Genomic DNA, 25,535 nt, shown 5'->3' on the forward strand with positions numbered 1-25,535 from the left:
CCCATCCAACTGCTCCGAAGCATTTTGTGCCTGTGTCTCAGCCAAAACAAAGCGGATGCCTTCATGCTTCAAAGCGGACGTTTCCACAGCAGTATAGAAAGCAGAATACATTATCATAATTTTGACATGAATTACATCTGTGGTGAGCTGATTGTACTGATGCGCACTCACGAACATTAACTTTGAGAGACACTGTAAGTGTAATAGAGCTAATACACAGTATGTTTCTGTGTCATTTCAGTTATGCGGACGTCAATTCAACGCTTATAAGTGGAAGGTTTAAGAACGATGCCAAGTAACTGTTTGAGCTCGTTCAATACAAATACCTAACATCATGTTTACATGTATGTTTCAAACTGCATGACTCCACCAAACTCCCAGCTAATCCAAAAATGGACAAGAGGTGGAGCGTGGGTGGTTGCTGAAACCTGTCTTTTAACAGGTGTATTTCTGCTGTAAAGTTGGGCATTTTAATGTGGGGGTGTTTGGGGATTGACTGTCTTTCAGAGCCCCAAGTGGCCAGTCAAGTTGCTGCTTGGTATTTTTCTCGGAAGCTACTGGTTTCCATGCTTTTCTGTTTTGTGCAGTATGTAACTGAATGGTCGGCAGATGCGGACACCGTCACACACTTCCAGTGGGTCATAAGTGATGATTGAGAGAGATTACTTTTGTTTGAGTCTATACTTTGTTTTTTTTAGGAAAACTCATTCTTCCTTTAAAATATTTGCTGACCATTTTAAAAGTGCGTGCTAAACTGTTTTACATTTTTTGGCAACAAACAAACTTTATTTTTATACTATAAATGAATCAATGAAAATCAATGGCTGCCTGGCGTTTTAGGACAAAGCCATCAAATGATCTAAAACTCTATAGAGTGCTGAGACTAATCTATTAGTCAACCATTTGACAATTAATCAAAGGTTTTGATAACTGATGAGTCCTTCAAGTTATTTAACGAAAATCTCAAATTCTCAGAAGTGAAGATTTCCTGCTTTTTTGTGTTATATCGTAATTTTAATATCTTTGGCTTTTGAAGATGTCACCTTGAGGCCTCTTAATTCTTACCTTGATGGACTAAACGGTAAAGTCATGAACTGAAAGAGAGATTTAATAATTGCCCCTCTATATCCTGCATTTGAAAATGGCCAGTAAGAATATTAAGTACAGTTAAAGCAGTAAAAACGGTATTATTATAGCCTTAAAATATATTATGTATTGAGGGCATCTGCATACTGTGCCGTAGCTGAGTAGCGTATGTGTGGCTGTCGGAGTGCCAGAGTGTGTGAAAAATGAAATTATGTGAGAAAGAGAGCGGCAGAGGTGGGTGAGAAAGAGAGAGAGAGATGGCGAGAGAGAAGACAGCGAGCGCTCAAGAAGTGGCGCGTCTGTCGGCTGTGCAACAAGCTGTGATCAGTGGAGCTGCTGGGTGGAGGAGGAGGGCAGAAGGAAAACCCTGGAAGGAATAAAGATCAATCAGGAGATGTGAGGATGTGAAATAGAGAGAGGCAGGAAGAAAGGGAGATGGAAAGAGAGAGAGAGAGGGAGAGAGAGAGAAAGAGAAAGAGAGAGAGAGAGAGAGAGGAGGAGGAGACTGTGTGGTGTGTACAAGCTGAGAGGGGAAGTGAAAGAGACCGCTGGGAAGCAACTCAGTGAGCGCTGTGATCAAGACAGAGAGGAGTACACGAAATAGACGGAAAGTGACATGATTGACATGTCTGTCATGAGAAAAGCAAAGGAGAGCCTGGCAAATTTTCTTCCTTTTTGACTCCCGTTTGATCCACTAATATCATGTAATTTATTGTGGAGCTGAGTGAATTGATTAGTTTCTCCAACTCGTCACTTCAAAGCTTTTCGTCTGGCACATCTTTAAAAATGACGTAAAGAGGTGCAATCAATCTCTGAGCGTTCTTTTGGGATTGTGCTGTTAAACTTGGCTCTGATTCTTGTTTTACCACCTTGGCTCAGCTTCCTTCTGCGTGAGGTAGGTTCTCTGTTTTCACTTGAGGAATCAGAATAGAGATATTAATAAAATGACAGTTGTATTGTTTTTGGGAAGCTGTGAAAAGATGAAGACATTTGAGGAAGCTTTAGTGTTTGGAGTTGAAAAAGAGACCATTATATGTAATAAATCAAGGAATGCTCTAACGGGCTTATTAGCCCCATGGGATCTTAGAAGACCCCCTGATTAAACTCTATCTTTGTGCTGTAAGATCTGAATGGGATGTGTGTGTGATCTTAAGTGTTGGAGTAAGTGCTGAAAAGAGAAATTTTCACTTGCACCGTCATGTCAGAAATTCTATTTTTAGAAGGCTACCAAAACAATAGTGTAATCATGTACTTTTCTCTTTCCCTTGAGCTATCATTTTATTCCATGTGCTGACTGAGCATTTATGTGCGGTATCTCTGCCTCAATACTGCTGCCAGTCTGGCTTGGCAGTGAGCTTGCTTAAGTAGAAAAAAAGGTATTTTATCCTCCAGCTCAGTGCAGCCTCTCCAAAACAGCTCACTGTGTGGGTTGTCATGATCCCCACTCGTGGTGTGTGGAGGGTGTGAACGTGTCGAGGGTTCGGAGCTCCTGGGTGTCTCCAGAAGCTCCAAGCTGTAGCTCCAAGCAGCAAAAATTAATGAATTAGTGGCATTGCTTCGTTACGTTACTTCTCAACCTGCAGGTCAGGACATTCAGTGGGTGGTGAGATGATTGTAGAGGTGTTAAATCATCGTCGTTTATCTTTGTGGTAAATGCATTTTTCATGTGAGATGCTTAGAATAGTACTTAAAAGTAAAAAGAGCTGTGAAGGAAAGGCAGCAAACTTTATCATCTTTATGTTTATGTCCACAACTGGGGGTCGCACTGAGGCTTCCTTTTGTTAGGAGCCACTGGGCTTCCAGTCATTGATTAAATGGCTGCCAACTGCAGATGAGACAGTAGTTTTACTGCCCACAGTAGGCGACAGATTCCAAAACTCATAAAGAGTTTTCACTGTTTTATCGACTTAATTAGGTCAGCTGGAAAAAGGAATAACAACCAGTCATAGGCTGAATGTATTTGCATCTGTCTTTGACATATGGTAGGAAAATGAGTGGTCATAAACTGTGTATTGGTATTTGATATTGGTATTTCAGTCATTTGATTCTTATCATTTTTACTCTAGATTTTAGTCAGTCTAGACAGTTTTATCGTGGATTTTTGAGGCAGATATCGATATCTGTGTTTTGAAGTTTAACAGAAGATATATAACATAAACACATAACATAGACAAAAAACTTGATATCCCCAATAGTAGGTATTACTATTGGGGATTTTTTCTAGTTTTTTCAAGAAACATACTGAACAAGACATTTTACTAAAAATTGAAAAGTCAGCTTGTCAGTGCTTTCTGGTGGAGAAAGAAAGAAAGAAAAGAAAGAAAATGTAATGGTGACACTATTTCTTAAATTACTTCAAACTTAGTTTCTGTACTCTGTATTTCCACTTACTTACTGGCCACTAACGATATATATGCAATAACCTAGTATCATCTAAATCAGTGGTCCCCAACCTTTTCTGTACCATGGCCCAGTTTAATGTCTGACAATATTTTCACGGCCCAGTCTAAAGGTGTAGCAGATAAAAACAAAATAAAATGATAAGATCGGCATTAAAAACTGTGGTATTTTCTCTTTAATGATAATAATAACAATAATAATGAACGTAAATCCACTTTTTAATCATGTGAAGAGGACCTGGCTGCAGACTGGCACTGTCAGGCACCTCCACAACAAAACAATGGAAATTATTTTTTCTTTCTGTGCGGCCCAGTACCAAATGACCCACGGCCCACTAGTGGGCCGCGGCCCACGGGTTGGGGATCAATGATCTAAATCATCCAATTTTTCTGTCAGGCTCTAGCTTTGAGCAGTGTTTTGATGAGTGTTTGCCAGTTTTTAATTAAATCTGTAAACTGAAATTCCATCAAGCACCCACATAGTAGGCTGCTCAACACTTTTTGCCATACTGTCTCTTCACTGCATGTCCCAGACTTGTCTTGTCAGAGTCAAACTGCGTGAATGGGCCTGTGACATCTGTTTTATGTTGACTACATTTGAGTGTCTGTAGGGGACTTATTCTCTTGTGTATTCAACCATTTTGTTACCTAATTTATCAAATGCCAGGTGTTTTTATGGGGAAGGAACATTTCTTGAAGTATTTTAACACATTTTCATGGAGTGGACAGATTGAATCACTTTTGTGTTGTATCAGTCAGTGATGGCAGCAAAACCAGTATATGTGAAAACGTTTGGGTCTATTATTTTAAACCCGTGACACTGTCCTGTTGGAGACCAGATTGCATATTCATAGATTGTGCACATATTTCATTTGACATTTCTGTCTTGCCGTAAAAATCCTCTGGGTCTTGATCTCTTTGCATGTACTCCTCTGACTGACAGATATTGAAAATTATCTTCAGCACACCAATGCTGACCCCGCTAATTGTTTGCGGCTGACATGGTGAAAAACCACAGCAATCTGGATGCTGTCAATCAAGCAGCATGTGCATGAACTGTAGGGTGAGCTGAGGGCTGTGGAGGTGGCTGGGTTTACCTTGCAGTGGCATTCATAGAGTCGACACATTGACATTTATATGTGCAAATGAGTATAGACTCATTAAAAAAAACATTAAAGTCAAACCTGCCTGTGTAATTCATGTACATCTACACTTTTAGACATTTGGGAGTGAAGACAGCTTGAGATTTTGGGCTTGATGAACTTCATTTTGTCGGAGTTGTGCTTATTTTTCTGTAAATTCATTTATTCCTTGACTTGTTCTCTCCAGGACTTTTCTTCATTGACTACACTTGGATTGTTGCATTTGACATCCCTGAGTTGGATTTTCTTCCCTAGACTATAGCCTGTGAAGGCTCAGGCAGGTAAAGTACTAGGATGCAGAACCCAGAGATGTGAACTGAAGGTGTGTTACTGATTCAACAGGCTTTGCTGAGAGCAGAACAGAAAGAAAGAAAGAAAGAAAGAAAGAAAAAAGAGCAAGGCACAAAGTAAATAAAACATGTAGGCATGAACAGGTTTGTTACCTGTGAAGGCTTGACGCTAAGACAGCACAGTCTGGCAGGGAAATGACGTATGCTGTGGGCGGAGCTAAGGGTGAGGACTGAAAGTGGGAGACATTGGTGTTGTAAGTACTGCAGGGCCACGAGGGAATAGCAGGATCTGAAATGACAGAGAGAGTCGGTGACACAAGGAAAAACTGATGTAAACATACTGTAGATGCTAGTTGTGGCTGTGACACTGCTGGCCTCCGATACAACGTGTACAAGGAGCACTGATTAAAGTTACACTCGGTAAGTGGTGGCAAGTGTTGTGTTTGGGGTTATTGCCTATGCAAACAATGAAACAATGAAAGTCATGTAAGATAGCAGTGCAAGGATGTGTGTGTGTGTGTGTGTGTGTGTGTGTGTGTTTAATGGGAGTATGTCCAGTCCAGTCCAGACATGACAGGTGATGAATGAGTTGGATGCCTTGAAGCAGATACAACAAGGAATAGAGACAACAGGGGTCAGTGCATGGAGCAGTACCTGGACATAAAATGAGTTGAGGGGTGAGGGGACGGCTCGGTTTCCTGTAGGGACAGAGGCAACGAGAATAAGACGGAGGCAGGAGTGGATGAGAAATGGCAGTGTGAGACCAGCTTTATATCTGAGGTGTGATTAGATGGAGAGACTACAGATAGATATAGTATTAATGATACTAGATACTATCATCTGTAGTATCCAGGCAACAGTCAGCACAACTTCACACTTCTGGCTTAAAAAAGTTGAAATCCACAGCTGCTCAGAGAGACCTGTATTTCTTAATTTAGGAACATGCATACAAATATTTATGAAAACACAAATGATATGATATTTTAAAACAGTGCTATACAGGACACGGCCATATATTTGATGTGAAGCTATAGCCCACTTCTCTTTGGGGTTTCTTTTTAAATTTATTTTGCAAAGTTTAATACCTCTAAATAGATTTTCAGTCCTTTACTTCGTGGTACATTTAAAGGAGCAATATGTAAGAATTTAGTTAGTAAAAGTACTAAAATTATCAACAGAATGTGAAGCAATATGATACGATGATATTTTAGAGCATCTATATGTTGTGTAACAGAGATATCTACTGAAGCTAGCATGCTAACCAGCTAGCCCCAGCCCATCCGGTCTTGTAGTAACACGTTATACCTCAAGAAGTGATAGTGAGTCACTGTAGTCTGTCCTCAGTCCAACAGCACTGGGGTGGCTTTCTTGCAACCTGACCCTGCTGTGACCTCTCCACGGGCCTGTGGAGCTGGCTGCTGGCTAATGACTGCCATGTCTTCGGTGTCCCTATCGTCAGAGCGCTAGTTGGAAACGCTATAAATTACCTCGGTACTGTATTCTCTTGCCTCTGTCAATGGGGTCAGTCAGTCAGGTTCTGGTCTCCATTCTGGCACCGCTCTCCGTTCGCATTCCCCGCTGATCAGTTTCAGAAAGTTGCAAGCGTTGTTGGATGCAGCCTCCCCAGATTTTGGCACTGTAATGGTGTGAGACACAGGTTTTTCAGGTGCAGTTCTCTGATCTGACAAGGACTTAATTTGAAGCATACTAAGACCTTAGAACAAGTGACCACTGTTGTTTTTCTAATGAAGTTTATGTTTGATTGGTACAAACTGACTACAGGTTAATTGTAGCGCTACTTTAGGCCTGATTGGCTTCGAGCAAAGATAACCACAACAAAACAGTTTTGGTTTTCATCAACTCTCTCCCCTAAAAAACACTAAAAGACAAAGAAAACACTGTGTGAAACAGGTTTTAAACATTGACTTAGCAACAGGTGCGGCTCCAGGCATCATTCTCCACAACCATTGATTTATCACAGCCAGTGAAAGTGGACAGAGGTTTTTCCTGAATGGCAATGACAATATGCAGCATTGTTGTTTGGCATCTGTGAAAGGGCTGAGAGAAAGCTAAATCAGTTAGCCTCAGGAGCATTGTCATTTGCATCGGGTTACCGGTGGCGGGCAGCCGGTTCATAGGATAGCCGCTCACTCAAGCAAACAGGGAGGAAAGGATCGAGAGGGAGCAGGCCCAGCTTATTGGATTTGCTCAGGAAAGTGATCACACCTTCCGCTTCCAAACCACCCTCCCTCTCTCCTTCCCTCCTTCCCTCCCTCCCTCCCTGCATATTAGCTGCTAAATGACAGTGACACACTTTGCCAGGCCGTTCCTCCTGGCTGCTTTAACAGCTTTGCTCAAGAGCCCATCAGAGGCCTTCAAGTGCGAACACTTTACCTTGTATGGCAATCTGTTCATGCTGCAAACTGAATTTCCTTTCACTGCCAGTAGCAGGGCGGTGGCCCGTGTTAATGTGGGATTGTGTGTGTGAGATTAATGGAAAGGAGGGTCGCTTATGTCAGTCTGTACATGATATACTGAATGTGTGCGTGCCTGTGTGTGAGCTTGTGTGTGAGAGAGAGAGCATATGTGTATCTGCAGTGTGTGTTTGAGAAAAGACTGATGGAATTGGATGGAGCTGGAGTGGCGATGATAAATCAATTAGAGTGTGCAGAAGAATTAGTCTAATGAAGGTGACAGCGGGGCCAGTGTCCTACTCAGCTATGACTCAGTCCTCTGGGTGGGTGTGTACTGGCGCATGTGTGTTCTTACTGGAGGATACTCAGGAGTGAAGGTGCATTCGACTGCTCTCTGGGTCAAAACTTTAGCCATTGTTTTGACAGTTTGAAGTTAAATAAAGAGTGGATTACATGCCTGTGAGTCAACTTTGACTTTAGAATTGGCCCTCATTGCGGAATGACAGGGTGCTTTGACATGTTGTTAGAAGTCACCTTTCCCATCACCAACATGTAGAAAACTACTGGCCGAACTTAGCTTGACTTTTCTTCTTTTTATGCTTTTCTTTGTTGTTTTGTTTCTCTTTCCTTGTATTATCTGCCATATCAACATGCTGCGCCGTCAAGGAAAACACTGTTTTAGAAGCTTAACTTAGCTTGAATTTGTTTTTTTCATTGACTTTAATGCCAATTGGTTTTTCCAGTTGTTTATTTCTTTTGGGTTTCAAGCCAAAGTTGCACATATTTTTTGTTTGTGTTTTGTAAAAATAGAACTAGATTGGTGTAAAGTTGGCGATAGTGTGGATTGTGAATGAGAAATGTGGACACTTAGTCCAAGACCAGTTAACATGGCCTGAAAGAATTTGTGTGGATCATTTTTACATGAAACCGTGGACAGCTCCACTCCATATTGTCTTGACATTATTTTCCTCTAGTACTCACTCCATCTACTTGCAGTCTAAAAATACCCCTGTCATTGCTATTTGTTTTGTCACTCTTTCAAACAGCTGTTATCATGCTTTTCTTCTTGCTTCTTTCTCTTTCTGTCTCTCTTTCCCAGCCAGCTGCCCACTATTCTTCCTGCTGTCATTCTTTTCTTCAGGATTCAACCCCCCTCCTAATAGTGGTATTTATTTTCTGTCAGGCACTCTTTGTCCTAACAGAATAGCATGCTCATTACACACACGTTCAGACTTTCAGGATGTTTGGGAGCATTTTGCTTCTTACATAGAGACACGCTCAAATCCCCCCTGAACAATTGTTACCAATGAGCTGCAGTTATGCACTTTTCTGCGTCTGTCATGTATTTTTTTAAACTTGTGGAGTAATGGCTGGAACATTATATTTTATTGAGGCATTTCCAGAAAAGATGATTTTGATGTATACTCCTCATAGTCAAAGAACTTCTTCTTTCTGAGTATTCAAAAATCAGGGGAAAAAACTGCAAAAGATTAAAAGTTGGATTAAAAGTTCTTTTGATCATTCTTCATAAATTAGAATGCAAAAAAATAAAGCAATCATTGTAAAAATGTTTGTCACTGAATGAAAAATAATTCAGTTAATTTTCAACATGAAAAGTAAGGTTGAACAAGATAAGCTTACACCTTTTGTGGCTCTTTTGTTCAGGGATGTAGTACTTGAAATGTGGTTTCTGTTGTAAAACCTCCTCTCTGCATCTGTCCTGCATTACCACTACATGTAGTTGTTTTTCATGCCATGGAAAAACGTAAATAGATGAGAAACCAGACCAATCCTTCTACCTGTTAAGTGTACCTGCAGTTCGGTTATTTTCTGTGATTTGTAATTTGATGCAAGGTATAATGGAACCATTGGGTACATGGCTTTTAATGCTGCTCTTTGATTGATAGTCTGAATGTGATATTGGCAGAAGGGCAGGACATGTTTGCCTGGTTACAGGAGAGCATTTAAGACGCTGATCAATACATTTTCAGCCTTTGAAAAGGAAACGTGCAGAGGAGCTTTTACAAGGCCCTTGGTCCAGTCAAGATGAAAGCCATTTACCCAGAGGCCTGTGACTACACTGATGAGCTCAGTCAGATTCCTGGCATAGTTATTGCAGCATCCATCATTCAGAATATAAATTCACCATTCAACACTTGTCTGGCTCAAAAGGCAAGCTGACTGTAATGTGTCAATACAGGCGAGATAAACAGCAGCAGTACACTTGACATTGTCACAGTAGAAATATAGTCAATAGGTGTGTTGGTAACGAATGATATGAAAGAGAAGAATCACTTTCACACGATGTAACAGCAGTGACTAACATTTCACTTTTATTAGGTTGTCACTCAATGCAACAGCTCAAAGTCAGTTTGAGGTTTGAGTCTTGAGGCACAATGCAAGAGATTCAGACAAAATCTGGATTTTGAGGAGAGTGATCGAAAATGTGATTCTTTTCTTTTCTTTTGACCGCATCGTTGTGTGGTGTGGTTTGAAGATCATTACCTGCCTCAGCTACAGGAAATAATGCCACAGTGTATGTTTTCGTGATTAGACAATGTTGTTTGCCATTTGACAATCATTCCGTATGGTTTTGTGGAAAGATAAATAAAGCATTTATCCAAGTTTAGGGAAACCTGGTGTAACAACATGAGAGACTGTCTTCACCAGAAACACAACAGCATGGATCATTTGTTCAAACAAGAAAATGACCTGAAATGGGAAATTGGCCCAGAGCCATGCAACTTTCTATTTAACTTAACTTGGGTCATGGACTGATGCTAACAGGCAGGGAGCAAGAAGGCCAACAGTCTTGGAGACCAAATCTGCAACATGTTCCAAACCTTGCACATCATTTAGTTCTTATATTACCGCAAATTTACTGCCACAAGCTTCAAACCATAAACTATGAATGCACTTGGAAGTCACAGCAAGGGAACAGTACTTCCGCTCTTGACTAGAGACACGCTAGTTTTATATTCAAGTCTAAGAAAGTGCTGTTTCATGCCACAGTTTTAGTGTAAAATATGAGGCGCTTTAAAATTTTTTAAATCAGCTTGTGGCTTCATGTACGGCCTGTGGAAGTTTTTTCTGTGCGTTCAGTCTTTTTTTGTATATGTTAGCCTTTTATGACTTGTGGACCAATGCAACACACAAAGCAGCAAATCAACCAATTCTGATGTCTTTTCCCTCTCTGACTCGCTCAGGGAGCCATGATGACTACAATGTTTCCCCGACCAACAATGATTACAAAGAACATTGTTCTTTGTAAATCACCTCATGAAGACGAGGAGTAATTTATCTTGACCACTGTTATTTTGATTGTTACACATCAGCATTTCTGAGTTGCATACAAGTTGACCTGCCATCCTTCTACTTTTTCTGCTGTGACATGAATGAATGCTGCAGCATTATTCACCAGAGAGGAAGAAATCAGATCTCCTTGGGAGTAGTCCTTGTCATTCGCTGGCACTGAAGCGGACACTTAGAAAATATCCCTTTTTGGCTGGAGTGTGAGTTTCTCTCTTGGGTCGTGGCCAATGTGAAATGACAGAGAAAGAAAGCAAGGGAGCGTTGCCAACAAGAAGACCTAAATAATAAGGAGAAGGAGGAGGAGGAGAGTCAGAGAGATGAGTAAACTAAATAATATAAAGGAGCAATCTTGTGTAATGTTATGCAAATTGTAGGTTTTGATAATAAGAGCTTTGAGCTTGAACTGCACAAAGAAACAGAACAAGCATCATATTTATAGAGGTCTTGGAGTCTTGACATGGTTTAGGGACCCTTGCACCTGCCCAGAGCTTCCTCCCATCCTCCCTGCAGCTCACTAATCAGTGGGGATGGATGGAGATGGTGGAGCTTCCTATCCTGCCATCAGCCAGCTGCTCTCCACCAGGCTCCCAGGAAGAAAAACAACCAGCGTGAAGCATACGTGGTAATGCTGCCAGTGAGAAAAGCATCGCCACATTTTTTCCCTCATGAGAAAAGGTTGAAGAAATGCCACTCTCTCTGCTGACAGTTTGTCAGGTAAAGCTCCTGAACGTGTTTTTAAATATCAGGTAATTTTCTATAACATTCATTATTTGTGACAAAAAACATTTAAGATTAGAAAAAGTATTTTTCCCTTTCCCATCTCAATGCTCCTCCACTCGTCAGCCGTAGTTGACTTCTCATCTTGTGTTTCAGTGTCTACAGACTTGTACCTTCGACATTTTCTCACAGTCGCTCATCTTTTGTACTGATGTTTCAAGCAGTAGAGTTTAATGCCATTCCAAGGCTTGGCGGTGCACCAAATTTCAGTCACCTTGCGTTATGTAGAAAATTAATTATACTTTCAACTCCTGAACCAAGGGCACCAAAAAGAACTCCTCCAACTGTTGTCATATTCGTAATCTAGTATTATCTTTGTCTGATTTGTGCGGGGAAATATCTGACATCATCTTTTCTTATGTCCTTTAAATGTATTCATACTTTCAGAATTGTAAGTGACAGCTTTGTGTGTGCTTGTCTGCAACTTCTATAGTTTGGTGTAAAAGTTTCTACAGTGCAGTAATTTATGTAAGATGAGTCAGAAAATATCTGCCTTAATGTGGTGGCTGGTCTGCCCTCAGGGCGGGATTGATTTAAGTTTGACTGCATTACATTTTCCACCCTGCTTCCCTATTCACAACCCCGTTTTCACTAGCTTTCCTACCACTGAATATCTACAGCACAGGTCCCAAAGTCTTCATCAATCTCCTCAAATGAAATTAAGACTACTTACTTTTTCATTATTTCCATTATTATTTATGCAAGCTCGACTACAGTATAAGGTTTTTACAGCCAAAGACATATAATTTTAAGGATCTGGTCTAAATAGTGTAGCCTTTAATATTAAATAATGGATGTGAGTAAGAGATGTGATATAGACGCAAGACGGTGATGTGAGCCATTGCTCATCTTGAACTTGCCGCGTGTGTGAAAGTTTGTCTTTACCAAACAGTGTAATGGTAGCGTGTGTGCAAGTGTGAGAGTAACAGGTCAGAATCTGTCTCTGTGCAAACACTCAAGACATGTGCTGTTCATTCCTCCTCAGTAGATTATTTTCTCAGAACAGATTGAGATTATTTAGCCATGTGATTATACATGTTATACATGATGGTGTCAGATACTTCCTGACCTGACCAAATGTGACAGAATGGTTACTTCAAATTTCTCTGTGTGCATCTTTCTATTATTGTGTGTTTGTGTGTGTGTGTGTGTGTGTGTGTGTGTGTCTGTGTCTGTGTCTGTGTGTGTGTGTGTGTGTGTGTGTGTGTGTGTATGTCTGTGTGTCTGTATCTTTGAAGGACAGACAATTGAGAGGTATATTAGAAAGCCTGTGTCCTGCCAATCTAATTGAAATTGGATGATGTCCGCTTGTAGTGATTGAAAGAGATTAGGAAAGGTCAGGTACTATATCATCCGCTGCAACAACGTGGACCGTCTGTATCCAAGAATCTTCACAATTTTAAATACACAGCACAAGAAGCATTTCATTGTTATATTTGATGAAGGCTGCATTGCCTTCCAATGGACTGGAACATGCGTCACTCTGACGTGCTCTCATTTCCTGTTGAACTTCAGGATGCCTGCCATTCTCATTATTTGCATATATCTCTTTCATTGAGCATTTACACAGCAAATACAGCTTATTTACTTCCAGTAAATAGATCATACCAAGCAATTTAACTATCCTTTTGATGTTCTGCAGGGAAAGTTTGCTTTTCAAACTCAACTGATATGGTCAGTCTGTACTGATATAGTCATTGTGTTCTGAGGGTTGATTTAACCTGAAAATATATTATTCTATTATAATTCCATTGTAATTCCGGTATGGTGAGGACATGGTTTAAATGTTCACCAGAGAGGTGATAACACAGACTGCAACACCTATCATATCATATTTTCATGTTATGACATTATACACAAGTGTGTAATTTCTGCTTTCTAGGCAAGGAGAGGAGTTTTTGGGAATACAGCACTTACTCGTTTTTGTGATCTATATTTTTTGTGTGAATGAGTGCACAAGCTACTATGTTATGTCTAAATTTACACGTAATTGTGTCTGCTTTCATACTTTTAGAGTTGGCATATGAGATCTGAGCAGGTTATTTCTCTTTCTCTGATGATGGCAAAGAGGTTTATCTTCATTAAAAAAGGAATATAACTCCTCAAATGTCTTCTTCTTTCCCCAGTTTTCACTTGACTTTGATGCTACAGTGTTTCAGTGTTTAAAAGTGATTTTCTTTGTCTTCCCCTTTTAGTCATGGACCACTGACATTAAGTAGTTTGGCTGAATAAGCTTCCAACAGGCTTGATTAATGAACTATGAAACCGGGGGCATTTTGATAGTAACTCCCACTGACAATGTGGGGAACTAGATGAGGACAGACTGTTCTCCTGAGAATATGTTCTCCAGGAACCGCTTCAATGGACAACATGGAGCAGGTGTTGCCCCTAAAGGAGGCACAAAGGCAAAAGTCCATTCTCCCAAAAAGAGGGCTCCAAACCCCAGGGTAGCACTTGTCATTAGGGGTAAAATACATCGTCTATTGCAAGGTTCTGCAGACCACCATGTCCCAGATTCCCACCTCTATTATGCAGGCATTGAGGAGGAGGGGGAGGGTGAAACACAGGAGGGCAGAAAGGAGCACAGAAGTCTATATCCAAAGGTTAGCCCCAGGGCTGAAGCCTACTCTCCAAAAGTGTCAAATGGTAAAGGACATGAAGTATCACCAGGGCCACCATGTGTAGGAGAGGTGGAGTTGAACAGAGAAGGATGCATAAGAATACCCTGCACTTTGCAGCATAAAAGCTGCAGATCTCCAGCAAATCTGAAACGAATCTCCTTTGAAGGTGAAATTCGGGCATCTCCTGAACAGATGCGACCACCCCCGCACTACAGCCCAATAGGCCCAGACATGAATGGTGCTAAATTTGCAGGGGCAGCCAGACGGGATTTTGCTTCACCCTGTTTTCGGCCAAAGAGACCCTATTCTGCTGGTGACTGCGTGGACTACAACTTCAATAGAGCTCTCCCAGGCACACTGGTGGAAGAGGATGAAGATAAAGAGGAGGCATCAAGTGCTGTCATTGAGCACATTCTAAAAGAGCTGCGGGGGATCAACAAGATCCAGGAAGAAATCTCTGACCTCAGGGATTACCTGACCTCAGTTCGAGGCTCAGTTGAGGAAGTATCATCCTGTGTAGATGCTGTATTGATGGAGATTGAAGGCATTCGTTCTAGCAACAAGAGTGGTTCAGGGGTACATGCAGGCACCTGGTCAGGGGTAGGGTGCAAAGATGGACAGTCCCCCCGCAGGAGGCCTGCCAGTGCTTACGGCAGTTTAGGGAGTGCAATGCCAAAATCTCATTCAAATCTTTTCCCCCAAGTTTGCAATGAGCGGCATAGCATCCATGCAGAATTACTGTTACCAAGGGCAGAAGAGTCTACTGTGTCCCCAATTGCTGAGTCAGTGGATCATCAGGACCTGGAGGAACAAGATGATAACTCTGACCATAGTTCAGATATCCCAGTAGGTGCCATAGCAAGAAAGCTTAGCTTTGGCTACCTTGAAAGACAGGATGGCCAAGACTGTCCAAGCACCAGCTCCTTGTCTTCTGATCATAGTTCCAAGTCTGAGTCAGATCTAGAGAGACCATCATGTAGTCATGGAAGGAAGCAACAAAGAGCTACTGATGGGGAGGAACACTGGACTAACACTGGACCACCACATAGTGCTACAGGGGAGTCTGTATGGCATAGTGGTCTGGAGGAGCATGAAGGTGAGAGCTCTCTTTGCTGTGAAGGAGCTGGTAGCTGGGATCACTACAGAGGTACAGGAGGATATGGTACATCAGGACAGTGCTCCACAGGAAGCTCAGAACATCTCTCTGTTCGCTCTGCGAAACATTACAACTCACCCGCCAGCACTTCTAGCCGGGAGGAGTGGCAGTCATGGAGGAGAAGGCCTCAAACCCAATCTGGGATTCCTGTTACAACAGATACCAACTTTGAAAACCCCACTGTAGGATACGAGTGTGCTGCAGATTTTTCCTACCCTCAAAGTTCTGGTTACCATTCAGTGGATGGGCATGATGGAGAAACAGAGGAATTTGACTATGGGCAATCGAATGCCCAGAGCTACACAACAGACTGTCAAGTTGATAGTTATCAGGAAAATTATTTAGCCTATGAAGAGTCTTCAGCAGTGACATGGAAAGAGGCATCCTTACGTACCACTGTAGCTGATGTGGATAGGCCATTCATCCAAGAGACTGGAGCCAGCAACCAAAGCTTAGAAAGCCGACTCCCTCACCCTGGCAGTGCAGACACACAAGCTGGAGGTTTCAATGTCAAGCGCATTGGCAGAGCTGTGCTTGATTTTAGCTCTGCCTTGCGTGGAGCATTGCGCAAACTTGAAGTACCGGCAGCCCAGAATCCTGGAGAGGAAACAGACTTTGAAATATCAATGCCTTCTGACCTGTCTACAGCTGAGTTGCCTTCAAGATCTGTATGCTATGAGGCACAAATTGACCAAACATTTGACAAAACTCTGAAAGGTGATGTGGTTGATCATAGTGTTGCTGTTGGGGAATTGAGCAAAAACAATACTCTAGACAATTTAGATATTTTCTCTATGGAGCATATGCATGAAGAAGCCAACAACAGCCTTATACTGGAGTCTACAGATACCTGCCAACATCCTACTTGTTCAGACAAGATCCCCCCACATGTAGAAGAAATTTCAGTCTGCCCTGACCCAATTCCAACCACTGCAAAACTGTCTCCACCTGATGGCCTAAAAGAACAACCTGCAGAATGCCCTTCAGAAGGCCCTTTAGAAGATCCTCCAGATGGTCCTGCAGATGGTCCTGCAGATCTGCCTGGTAAAGCCCAGCTTTCGCAATGCACAACTGCAGAATCCCTCTCAGCCTCCCTCTTGGCTGATGAACCTGTAGCACTAGAGGAGCAGGGAGTAAATGAGGTGCCACAGCCACAGCAATCCACTCCAGACATTGTGGCTACAGTGGGCAAAGCTGAAGGAGATGCAGCATCCGTGGAGATAAGCCAGCTGGATGAACGCAGGCTAAAGTGCTTGCGGACCTTCCAACAGATTCTGCGGGAAAAGAGGGAGACCAGACGCAACCTTGCCAGTATGACCATGTCCACCTTCTCTCAGGATGACTTTGAACCAGGTAGTCATCACTGGATTTGAGTTGGAATCATCTTTTGTTTCATTGTGTGCATTTCGCTTGTTTTTATTTTTTGAGTTGTTTCCACAGCCCTCAAGACAAAAGGGCAGTTGGTTTTTCGGTATTTTAATTTATTTGGGTTATTTGAATTTCTTTTCATGATTACATGTTGAATTCATAGAGGTTATTTCATTGTTATTGACAATGAAACAATTGGTTTTGTTTGCTTGAAAACTGTCCTTCCCACCCCCACCTTTTTGTCCTCTTACTCTTGCAAAAACTTTATGATCTGTTGCAGTAACAGTGCAAAGTGTACATTGAAAAAAGGATAACCGCCGGTATCCACTTTGAGTATGTTCACCCAGCAATAATATAAGCCCCTGTAAACAAAGGTCTCCTAGGTATTTACTGCACCAAACTGTCATTGCTGATACTATAATTTTGTACTCCCTTGAGAGAAATGAATCACATGCCATTCATGAGACCTTACTCCTCTCCAAGGCACCAGCACTAGCCATTTGCTGAATTAGAAAACATTAATTATCTCCTAGGAAAGCAAGCCTGACATTAAAAAGGAAGGAGAAGGAAAATATTAAGAGTCATTTTCATGATAAATTATACATGTTAATGAAACATTTATGACCTCAGACCTTCTATGTGAAAACTCAGTGGCAGCGCTGCTTTGAGCATTACCCAAGCATTTATAACAACATGAATAATCCAGGGTGTGTCTTGTTAGTTGCATGATGAGTCGAAACTGTCCATGACTGTTTCCTGTCTGTTTCTCTTTCCCTCTTATGCTGTTTTACAGATGGAAGTCAAGATGGAGATCAGGTTACCTCTTTTGTGGTTTCTCTCCCATTAACTATATTGACATGACATCCTAAAAGAAATTGTTCTGTGTGTACAGTTTCTGTATATTATTTGAACATGTCAGTTTCTCTTTTGATTTAATTTTCCTTTTTATTGTGTTTATCTTGTTCTCTGTCAGTTTCTGGAAAATGCAAATGAAATAGCTTTGGGCTTTACTACATGTTAGCTTCAATGCATCTGTGGCCTATTAAAAACATTTGTTGTTTCACTCATAAATATAAGAATGCTGTAGAGTAATAGGTCAGTATTGATTAGGATACAATATTGGTAAAAAATAAAATTGATGTAGAGTCTGTCAGGCTACCGTGTTTGCATTTGACTGGTGTTTTTTTTACTAGCTGTCAGACAAAAAAAAAACACTGTTAGGAGGTCAATATTTAGTTTACTGCTAGCATGTGTGGCTTGGTAGGTGTTTATTTTACAGGCTGAAACCAGATTTATGATGCTCATATCTGTACAGGGACAATATGTATGAATGTTGTCTTTGGCATGCAGTACTGAAACTCAACCAACCCAGTTTGATCCCAGTGTTTCTCTCTGGTGTTTCCTTCTCACTTTGCTGTTTCTCTCATGCTTGTGCATGCTCCAGTGTCATGAATCCAATAAAGGCTGTCAGCCTCTAAATGGCTACCTTCATAACCTTTGACACTCTATTTCAGAGCCGAGATCAAGATGGTGACCCCAGCAAGCACCCATGGGCCAAACCAGGGTCAGTAAACACCTTTTGGTGTGTGTGTGTGTGTGTGTGTGTGTGTGTGTGTGTGTGTGTGTGTGTGTGTGTGAATGAGAAAAGATTACCCGATGCAGTGTTTGCACTCATTGATCATTGCATTTTGGTGTTTGTTTGTTTGTATAGCGGAAACACACCGTTTGGCATTGATAGCATGCCAGACCTCCGCAAGAGGAGGCCCATCCCCCTCGTTAGTGAACTGGTGAGCATCACTCGATATCTGCTTCCTAACATTTTGAGTTTGAACCTCATCTCTAACCCTTACCTTGAGTTTTTTTCACGAAAGATTGTCTGACTCAGAAATATCTTTTTACATATTTGTTCATTTATTTATTTTTGGTAAATTCAACAGTATCTGAATTTGGCCATATATCAAATTGACACTGAACAATAGTGAGTGGAGAAGAAAAGGACACACAGTGATTTAAGAGAGATGTTACGTCGATCCCTCAATAAATCTACCGCCTATATAAAAACAATGAAGCCCTATATTGAGGATCATTTTAGAATTAGATTTCAAAGTTTTATTCAATGTTGTACAGGTTGTACATTTATCTACGTAGATGGAGTCACGTGACACCTTTATACAGAATGGACAGAACAATAAAGTCTAGCAACCCTCTAAATTACTCTGCTATTGATACATAGCAGGTTTGCCACGCTGCACCTGTCAGGGTCACAATGGCAATGCTGTCTAACTCCATCACTTCAGTACATACTATAAAAACAGTCATCTTATCTGGTTAGTTGATAATGTTTTTTATTGGATATGAACAACAATGTGAATCATTTTCAGACATGAGAACTTCCTTCCTCAACAAATAAGCAACTGATTTAATACTGCGGGTGACATTTTACAGTGTGACCTCCAAACTTCTAAGCAGATGTGGTGTTTTTTTCACTTTGTATAATCACAACATAACAGAGAACAAAAATCTACTCCAAACTTCTTTTGGGGGAAGTTGGAGGCTTCCTTTGACTGGATGTCTGAAATGTAACTCCTGAATGACAGCGTAAGATTAATAGCCTCTGGTTGTTTAATCACAAAAAGCTTCTCCACCTCTTGCTGAATATTTCCCACTAAGATGGAAAGTTGTATATCATTATATTTAGCTGTCCATTTGGAAAAAATCTCCAACATTCGTAATCTTCACAAGCTATAATGAGCATGAGCTGTAAAGAGTAAAGACTGATATGTCTGATAGTGGTCATCAGACTAATGACGGCTTTCAATTTTTTTAACTTGATGTCATGTTTTATTTTGTTTCATGTAGCAGTAACCAAAATGTTCTCTACATGGTGTTGGTTTCCAATGCCTCTGTATTTCCTATATGTTCCTGTTTCTGTTTCTGTTTTTCTTTGCAACTGCTGTGCACCAGATGCCCCTTTACCTTTGGTTAATGATTTAGGCTGTAATGACCTGTTAGCTTTTGCTTCAGCATTGGAAGCAGCAGAGAAAAGTCATGTTTTTGAGTTTTGCATGTTACAGTCAGCTAATTTCATCCTTGAGGTATGATTACTTGAAGGCTGCGTACAGGATAAATGCATGAAGAAGCACTTCTGCAGTGGCACCGGCTGTGTAATAATTTTTTACAAGCACCAAATAGCTGAATACAAGGTGAAAGCTGTTGATCCTCTCAGAAGGGAACCTGTTTGTTTGTCTCTAACCTTTGCTTTTTTCTTGTTCTCTTTGCTTGCACATGTTGTCTTCCTCCCTTTGTCGGCCCTCAGGCTATGGTGAGTAAAAGAGAAGAGAATTTCAGCTGCTGTGTTTTACCATTTGTATGATCGGCTACTTTCAAACTCTCTAATGGTCCTGATTGTAGCAAAGCATTTCGATCTGCTCTGCATGAAGTTGTACCTTTATAGAAAATTGGTATGTGCATGCACACATATGCACGAGCGCACCCTCATACATAAATCAGCCATTGTTCCCCTGTATTTCAAACATTCTGACTAACACAAGGGAAATAAACTCCGTCTCGTGAATGCTTTCCCTCAGCTGCTTTATGCTTAGAGAGTAGAAAGCTTTTTCTCTGATTGTTTTTTTAGCTACAGGTCCCTTAATTAACAGGTTTGTTTTGCTGTGATTCATCAAGTCAAAAAGTAAATAACACTGCCTCTTTAAGCAAACAAATGCTAATAAATGAAAATGATGTCTTTCTCCCTTTAGTCTCACATTTACTTTGAAGTACTTAAGGGAGGCTGGGACATGTCTGAGTGGTTAGAGCTGTGAATATTCAGTTGCAGAGATCTAAGAAATTTGACTCATCTCATTAAAGAAACTTGTCTCCTTTGATTTGAAGTGGATCCTCAGAGTGAAGGTCATAGCAGAAGTCTGAGCGAAAAAACACCCATGAGGTTGGAAGAGATATAAAGTCTGTGGGACAATGGTCTAAAAGTCCATGAATCACATGAATCATGTGGTGAAATCATGCAGGCTGGCCATTCCCTGGAGCCGCAATGCGATGGCGGGAGCAAAGGAGGCAACTCCAGAGGTGTCAGAGAAAAGCTTGTCTATTAGACACAAGAGGTGTCACTTTGTTTTTGTTTTTTTGGCCAGCCCTTGTAGCACAGCCCTTGAGTCAAGCTGAGTATTTTTGTTTACTTCCTGAGATCCTGAAGAGGAGTTTTTGCTGAGATCAGGACTCATTCATTAGTTGTTGAACTATGGGTTCTGTACTGAGCACTGACTGCCTCCTCGGTGGAGGTCTGTGAGTATTTTCTAGTTAAGTATCTACTTATCATTATGGATTTTCTATGTTTTTCAGAGTGTGTTCACACTAATATTGCCTGAAAAATAACATTGATTTTGTAAGAATGTGAAAATATTAAACAATAATGGGCTAATTAGGCCATCCCCCACTGTGTCTGCTTCGAAAAATCTGGCCCCCGAATGTAATCGATGGCCCCTGTTATATAGCAACAAAATCTGCAAATAAGCAAAGAACATATGAACAGATCAGTGTGGTTTGTGTTGTAATTGTAAGGATTGAAAGACCTCACATAGCTGAAAGTATGTGCCGAGGTTTGTATGTTTCCTGGGTTCGGTACTTTTTTCAGCGTGTCTTTATGGTCACACAGACTAGGTTGGTCAGCACTTTTGTGGCCAGCATGTGCATTTAGAACTGTGATTACATTTTCTCCTGCTCCTGCAAATGTGAGCTTTTAGACTTTCTTGTCACCTCAAATGATTTATGTTGCCCTAATTTAAAACCCACCGGAGCACTGTGCCCAGTCAAGGCGATGGGACCACATACACCACGGCTTTGTTGCTGGACAGGGCTTCAGAAAAGTGGCACAGTTTTCAGACCACCTTACAGGCCTCACCCCAGCTCCTGCACCGTGCCTTCTTCTCTTGTCAGGTGATGGCATGTCTTCTTCTGTGGTCTTCTAGGTGTCAGAGAGCTCAGTGTTCTAGAGCTCTAAAAGTCTGAGCACTATAAAATCAATCAAAAAAGACCAATCCTGGTGAGCTATAGCTGGAGGTCTGTAATATGTTTCACAATCTGTGTAGTCCAGTTAACATTATGCACAGTGCAGTCGTCACCTGGACTCCTGCATATTTGCTATGTCTACATCAAGGATCACTATGGAGACAAAGTATTTAACTTCATTGTGCTATTCTTGACAAAGATGTGTCTGACTTGGTGTCCTCCTTCTTGTGATGTCACATAAAGGATACTAAATACAACAACCAACTATCAAAAACGCCTCCTTCCACATGATTTAAATATTGTCTCTTACAGTGACCAGATATGTGGTGAGTTGATGAATCACAGAGTGCTGCGGCAAATAAATGGCAGTAATCAGTTTAACTTAATGACAGATGACAGCATGTGTCAGTGAGATGCTGTGAGCAGAGCTACTTTGCGTTAAAAAAAGAAGCTGTGCGTCTATTTCAAGGTCGTTTGTCAGGTGTTTCACAGCTCTAAAGCACTGCTGAAGGATGAAAACTACATTTGAACCTCAGTAGAAAGGCTGTCCTAATCATGTCCCAACCGTCCAGCGACAGCACATCCACACTGACAGACAGACAGAAAACAATATGCACCCATACACAATACAAAATAATCTGCTAAAAAAACTGCTTCACTGTTTTTTCTTAAAGGAATAGTTTTGACATTTTGAGAAATATGCTCATTCACTTTCTGATGGGGACTTGGGTTAGTCGATTGATACCTCAGTCATGTTTACCCATTAAATAAAAGGCCAAAACAAGCAGGTTATTAGCTTTGCTTAGCGCAAAGAGTGGAAATAGGAAACAGCTAGCCTGGCTGTGCTCATAGGTAACAAAACCCACATAGCAGCACCTCTAAAGCCTGCCGACTGTATCTTGGCTCTGAGCAGTTTCCAGCGGTTACTCCTGGAAGTTACTGCTCCCAGCAGAGACACAGTTTGGACCAAAGCTGCCTGTAGAATAGCAAATTGTTTTTAATTCAATTTACGCTTTTACTGTGTGGTTTGTACAGATTAAACATACAAGATATAACATGTCAGTTCAAACCTTTAGACACAGCCAGAAAGGCAGTGTCCCTGTATTTTCAGTCTTCATTGCTAAGCTGAGCAAACTCCTTTAATGCCATCTCTTTGCTCAATTTAGTATTGAATATTAGAGTGCATGTGATGCTGCAAAGTCTCTTGAAGTATCCACATTTGTAGTGGGGACAAAAAAACTTGAAGCACCCCTTGTTATAGCACCTGCAGTGAAGATCCTCACAAATGTATTAAATTAAACATGTGAGTGTTTGTCCTCAAGGAAGGAATCAAGGAGAGATGCGTGGCGGGTTTACGAAAGTGTGTGTTCAAAGAGAGAAGTTTCCACGACCTTCAAAGTCGAAAGAGCCCAACATCACACAGAGAATTGATTTCCTGAAATTTCTTTCTCTTTGGCGCTTTCTGTCCTCTTTACCTTGTTTGTTTCTCTGTGGCTGTTTTTTGTTTCTCTGTGGCTGTTTATGACTGATGCTTTTTCTCTCTCTCTCGTTTCCAGTCTATGATACAGTCCAGGAAAGCTGGACTCGCCCACACACTGGCCACACGGACCTCACTGAAAGACGAAGAGCTTGTGAGTGGTCAAATACATATGCCACACACACACACACAAACACACACACACACACACATTTTTGGGGACAGGAAGGCAAGTCCCCACAATGTGACTGTTAAAAACAGATTTTTGTCCCCACAACATAAGGAATTTATTGTTCACATACACACACAGACACACACACACACACACACACACTCACACACACACACACACACACATTTTATAGTTATGTACAGGAACCCTGTCATCTGAATTCCAGCTAATGGACATCCACACAAATCTTAACTTGTATTTACAGACAAACACTCACACACACACTTTTTCACACTTTTCTCACCAACTGTAGTCCTGCCATTGTTATGTCGTGGCTGTATTGTCAGTCTGTTTGTTGAAGAGCCAATATACTGTAGGCTCTGAATTTTGCTGAGTCAACTTTAGGCAGTGTCCGGTTTTAATGGAGGCTGGGGAGCAGCAAGGCATAATTGAATGGATGAGGTTTCATTATTGTTTATTATTGTTTGTCTTGTGCCTTTCCTGCTGTACTGTGTCATGTCACAGTGGAGATTACATTACAGTAGGTGAAACATTAATTATTCAGTGGGTAAAGTAGACCAGTGACTGTAGCAGAAAATAATACAATGGAGAACAAAGCAACTGCCAATTTGCAAAGAATATAATTTATGTTGTATAATTACACTGAACAGGAATCCTGGGAATATTAAAATGTTTTTTTTTAAAAAGCATCTTTTTTTAAAACATTTGCAGCTTACTGGAGTGGGAACTGAAAGTGTGCATTGCTAGATTTACATATCAGACACACAGGTGGATTATCACATGTTTAGCATTGAGTGAGTAACCAGAAACACAAAGCCCCTGTAAACCTACATGTTATGTTAAAGAAAAACAACTCTGCAATTAATACCACCTCAGTAAAATGTTCAGTTTTCTCTGACTTTACGGTTTTAGTTGTTTTCATGTTGCCTCAGCTCTGCAGTATGTTTGTAAGATGTGGTTTGTGGAGTGGTCTGCATTGTATAGGAGGTGTTTCCAATATTTTGTCCACCTTAGTTGCATATTGTCATATATTTTAGCAGAAAAAGGATATAAACTGTAAAAGTCAAGAACAGGTTGTATTTATCAAACCTGTAAGTGAGCAGCCCCCTGAAGCTTTAATTAATTTATGATACTTAATCTCAGTCATTATTTTGCTTAGTTGTTGCATGTTCACATTGGGCACAAGGCAAGGCAGGTTAATGTAGTCGTGGACAAAGTTATATATTTGTTTTGTTATTCATACTAACTTACTCAAAGGTGATAACATACACAAACAAAGGTGAAAACATACACAAACAAAGGTGATAACATACACAAACACATACAGAACCTGTATATGTGCCTTGTAACCTTACCTCACCTTATTTACAGATGGGTTTTGCACCTACAGACCACTGGAAAATATTAAGATATATACTGTATATGTTCAATGTTAGCTGTTCCATTATTAGAGCTATACTGACAGATGGAAGTAGCATATGTTAAGAAATGTGCAACCTTTTTTTTGCTGGCTCATGAACACAGACACTGAGCAGATATTCTCAAGCTGACAACCTGGGAAAACATGAAAAACTTCTGTAAATATGATGCCAAAAGGAATGATTTTTATAGCCATCAATCCATCGCTACTTTTTCAGTTATAATAACACTGGCAGTAACAAAGGCAGGAGCCTTAGTGGATATGACTTAGAGGAATGTCATTATGTATAAAGGATCAGAGGTAATAAAATCAAGTAAAAGCACGGGACAGGAAATAAAGTTAAGAGGCACAAACGATTAAAACAACAGAGGTTAGATCAATAAAGTTAAAAGCAGTTAGAACAAGACTGAGTGAAACCAGAGGCAGAGATGACGGGAGATGAAATTAAAGATAACAGCAATAAAACCCACACAAGAAGGAATCGTTTTTCTTATACAACACAATGCTCCTACCATTCAAACCACCATATCACCATTTCTACTATGATAATAAGAAGAATGATAATAAGCATGATAATAATGACTCACATACTCCTCTATACAAATTCTGTGTTTACCAAATCAAGCTGGGCTTCTAGTCAAGGTGTCCTTTCATCCTGTGATGTGTTCACCTCCTCCCACACTCCTCCTACGTTGGACAACAGCAGAATTTAGTTTATCAGTAAAGAAACCAAGAATTATAAAAACACAAATTAGCATGCTCACATGCTCACATGTCTATATCTTTTTAGCGGTAGCCACCTCGAAATGGCCCTTTTGTGAAATTTCCTAACACCAATGTTCCACCAAATCAGCACAT

The 25,535-nt window shown here is 40.8% G+C and overlaps 1 protein-coding gene across 2 annotated transcripts in view; it reads left to right on the forward strand.

Moving 5' to 3' along the window:
* Positions 1-25,535, forward strand: part of LOC121607207 (protein unc-13 homolog B-like) — a 181,070-nt gene that overhangs the window by 79,512 nt on the left and 76,023 nt on the right. For both annotated transcript variants that reach the window (XM_041937920.1, XM_041937921.1), the window contains exons 11-14: positions 18,080-18,129; positions 18,277-18,352; positions 19,882-19,887; positions 23,144-23,218. In XM_041937920.1, the coding sequence (XP_041793854.1) occupies positions 18,080-18,129; positions 18,277-18,352; positions 19,882-19,887; positions 23,144-23,218 (207 nt within the window). The remainder of the gene's footprint in view (positions 1-18,079; positions 18,130-18,276; positions 18,353-19,881; positions 19,888-23,143; positions 23,219-25,535) is intronic.

The sequence above is a fragment of the Chelmon rostratus genome, chromosome 5 (assembly GCF_017976325.1).
Source record: "Chelmon rostratus isolate fCheRos1 chromosome 5, fCheRos1.pri, whole genome shotgun sequence".
Lineage (NCBI taxonomy): Eukaryota > Metazoa > Chordata > Actinopteri > Chaetodontiformes > Chaetodontidae > Chelmon > Chelmon rostratus.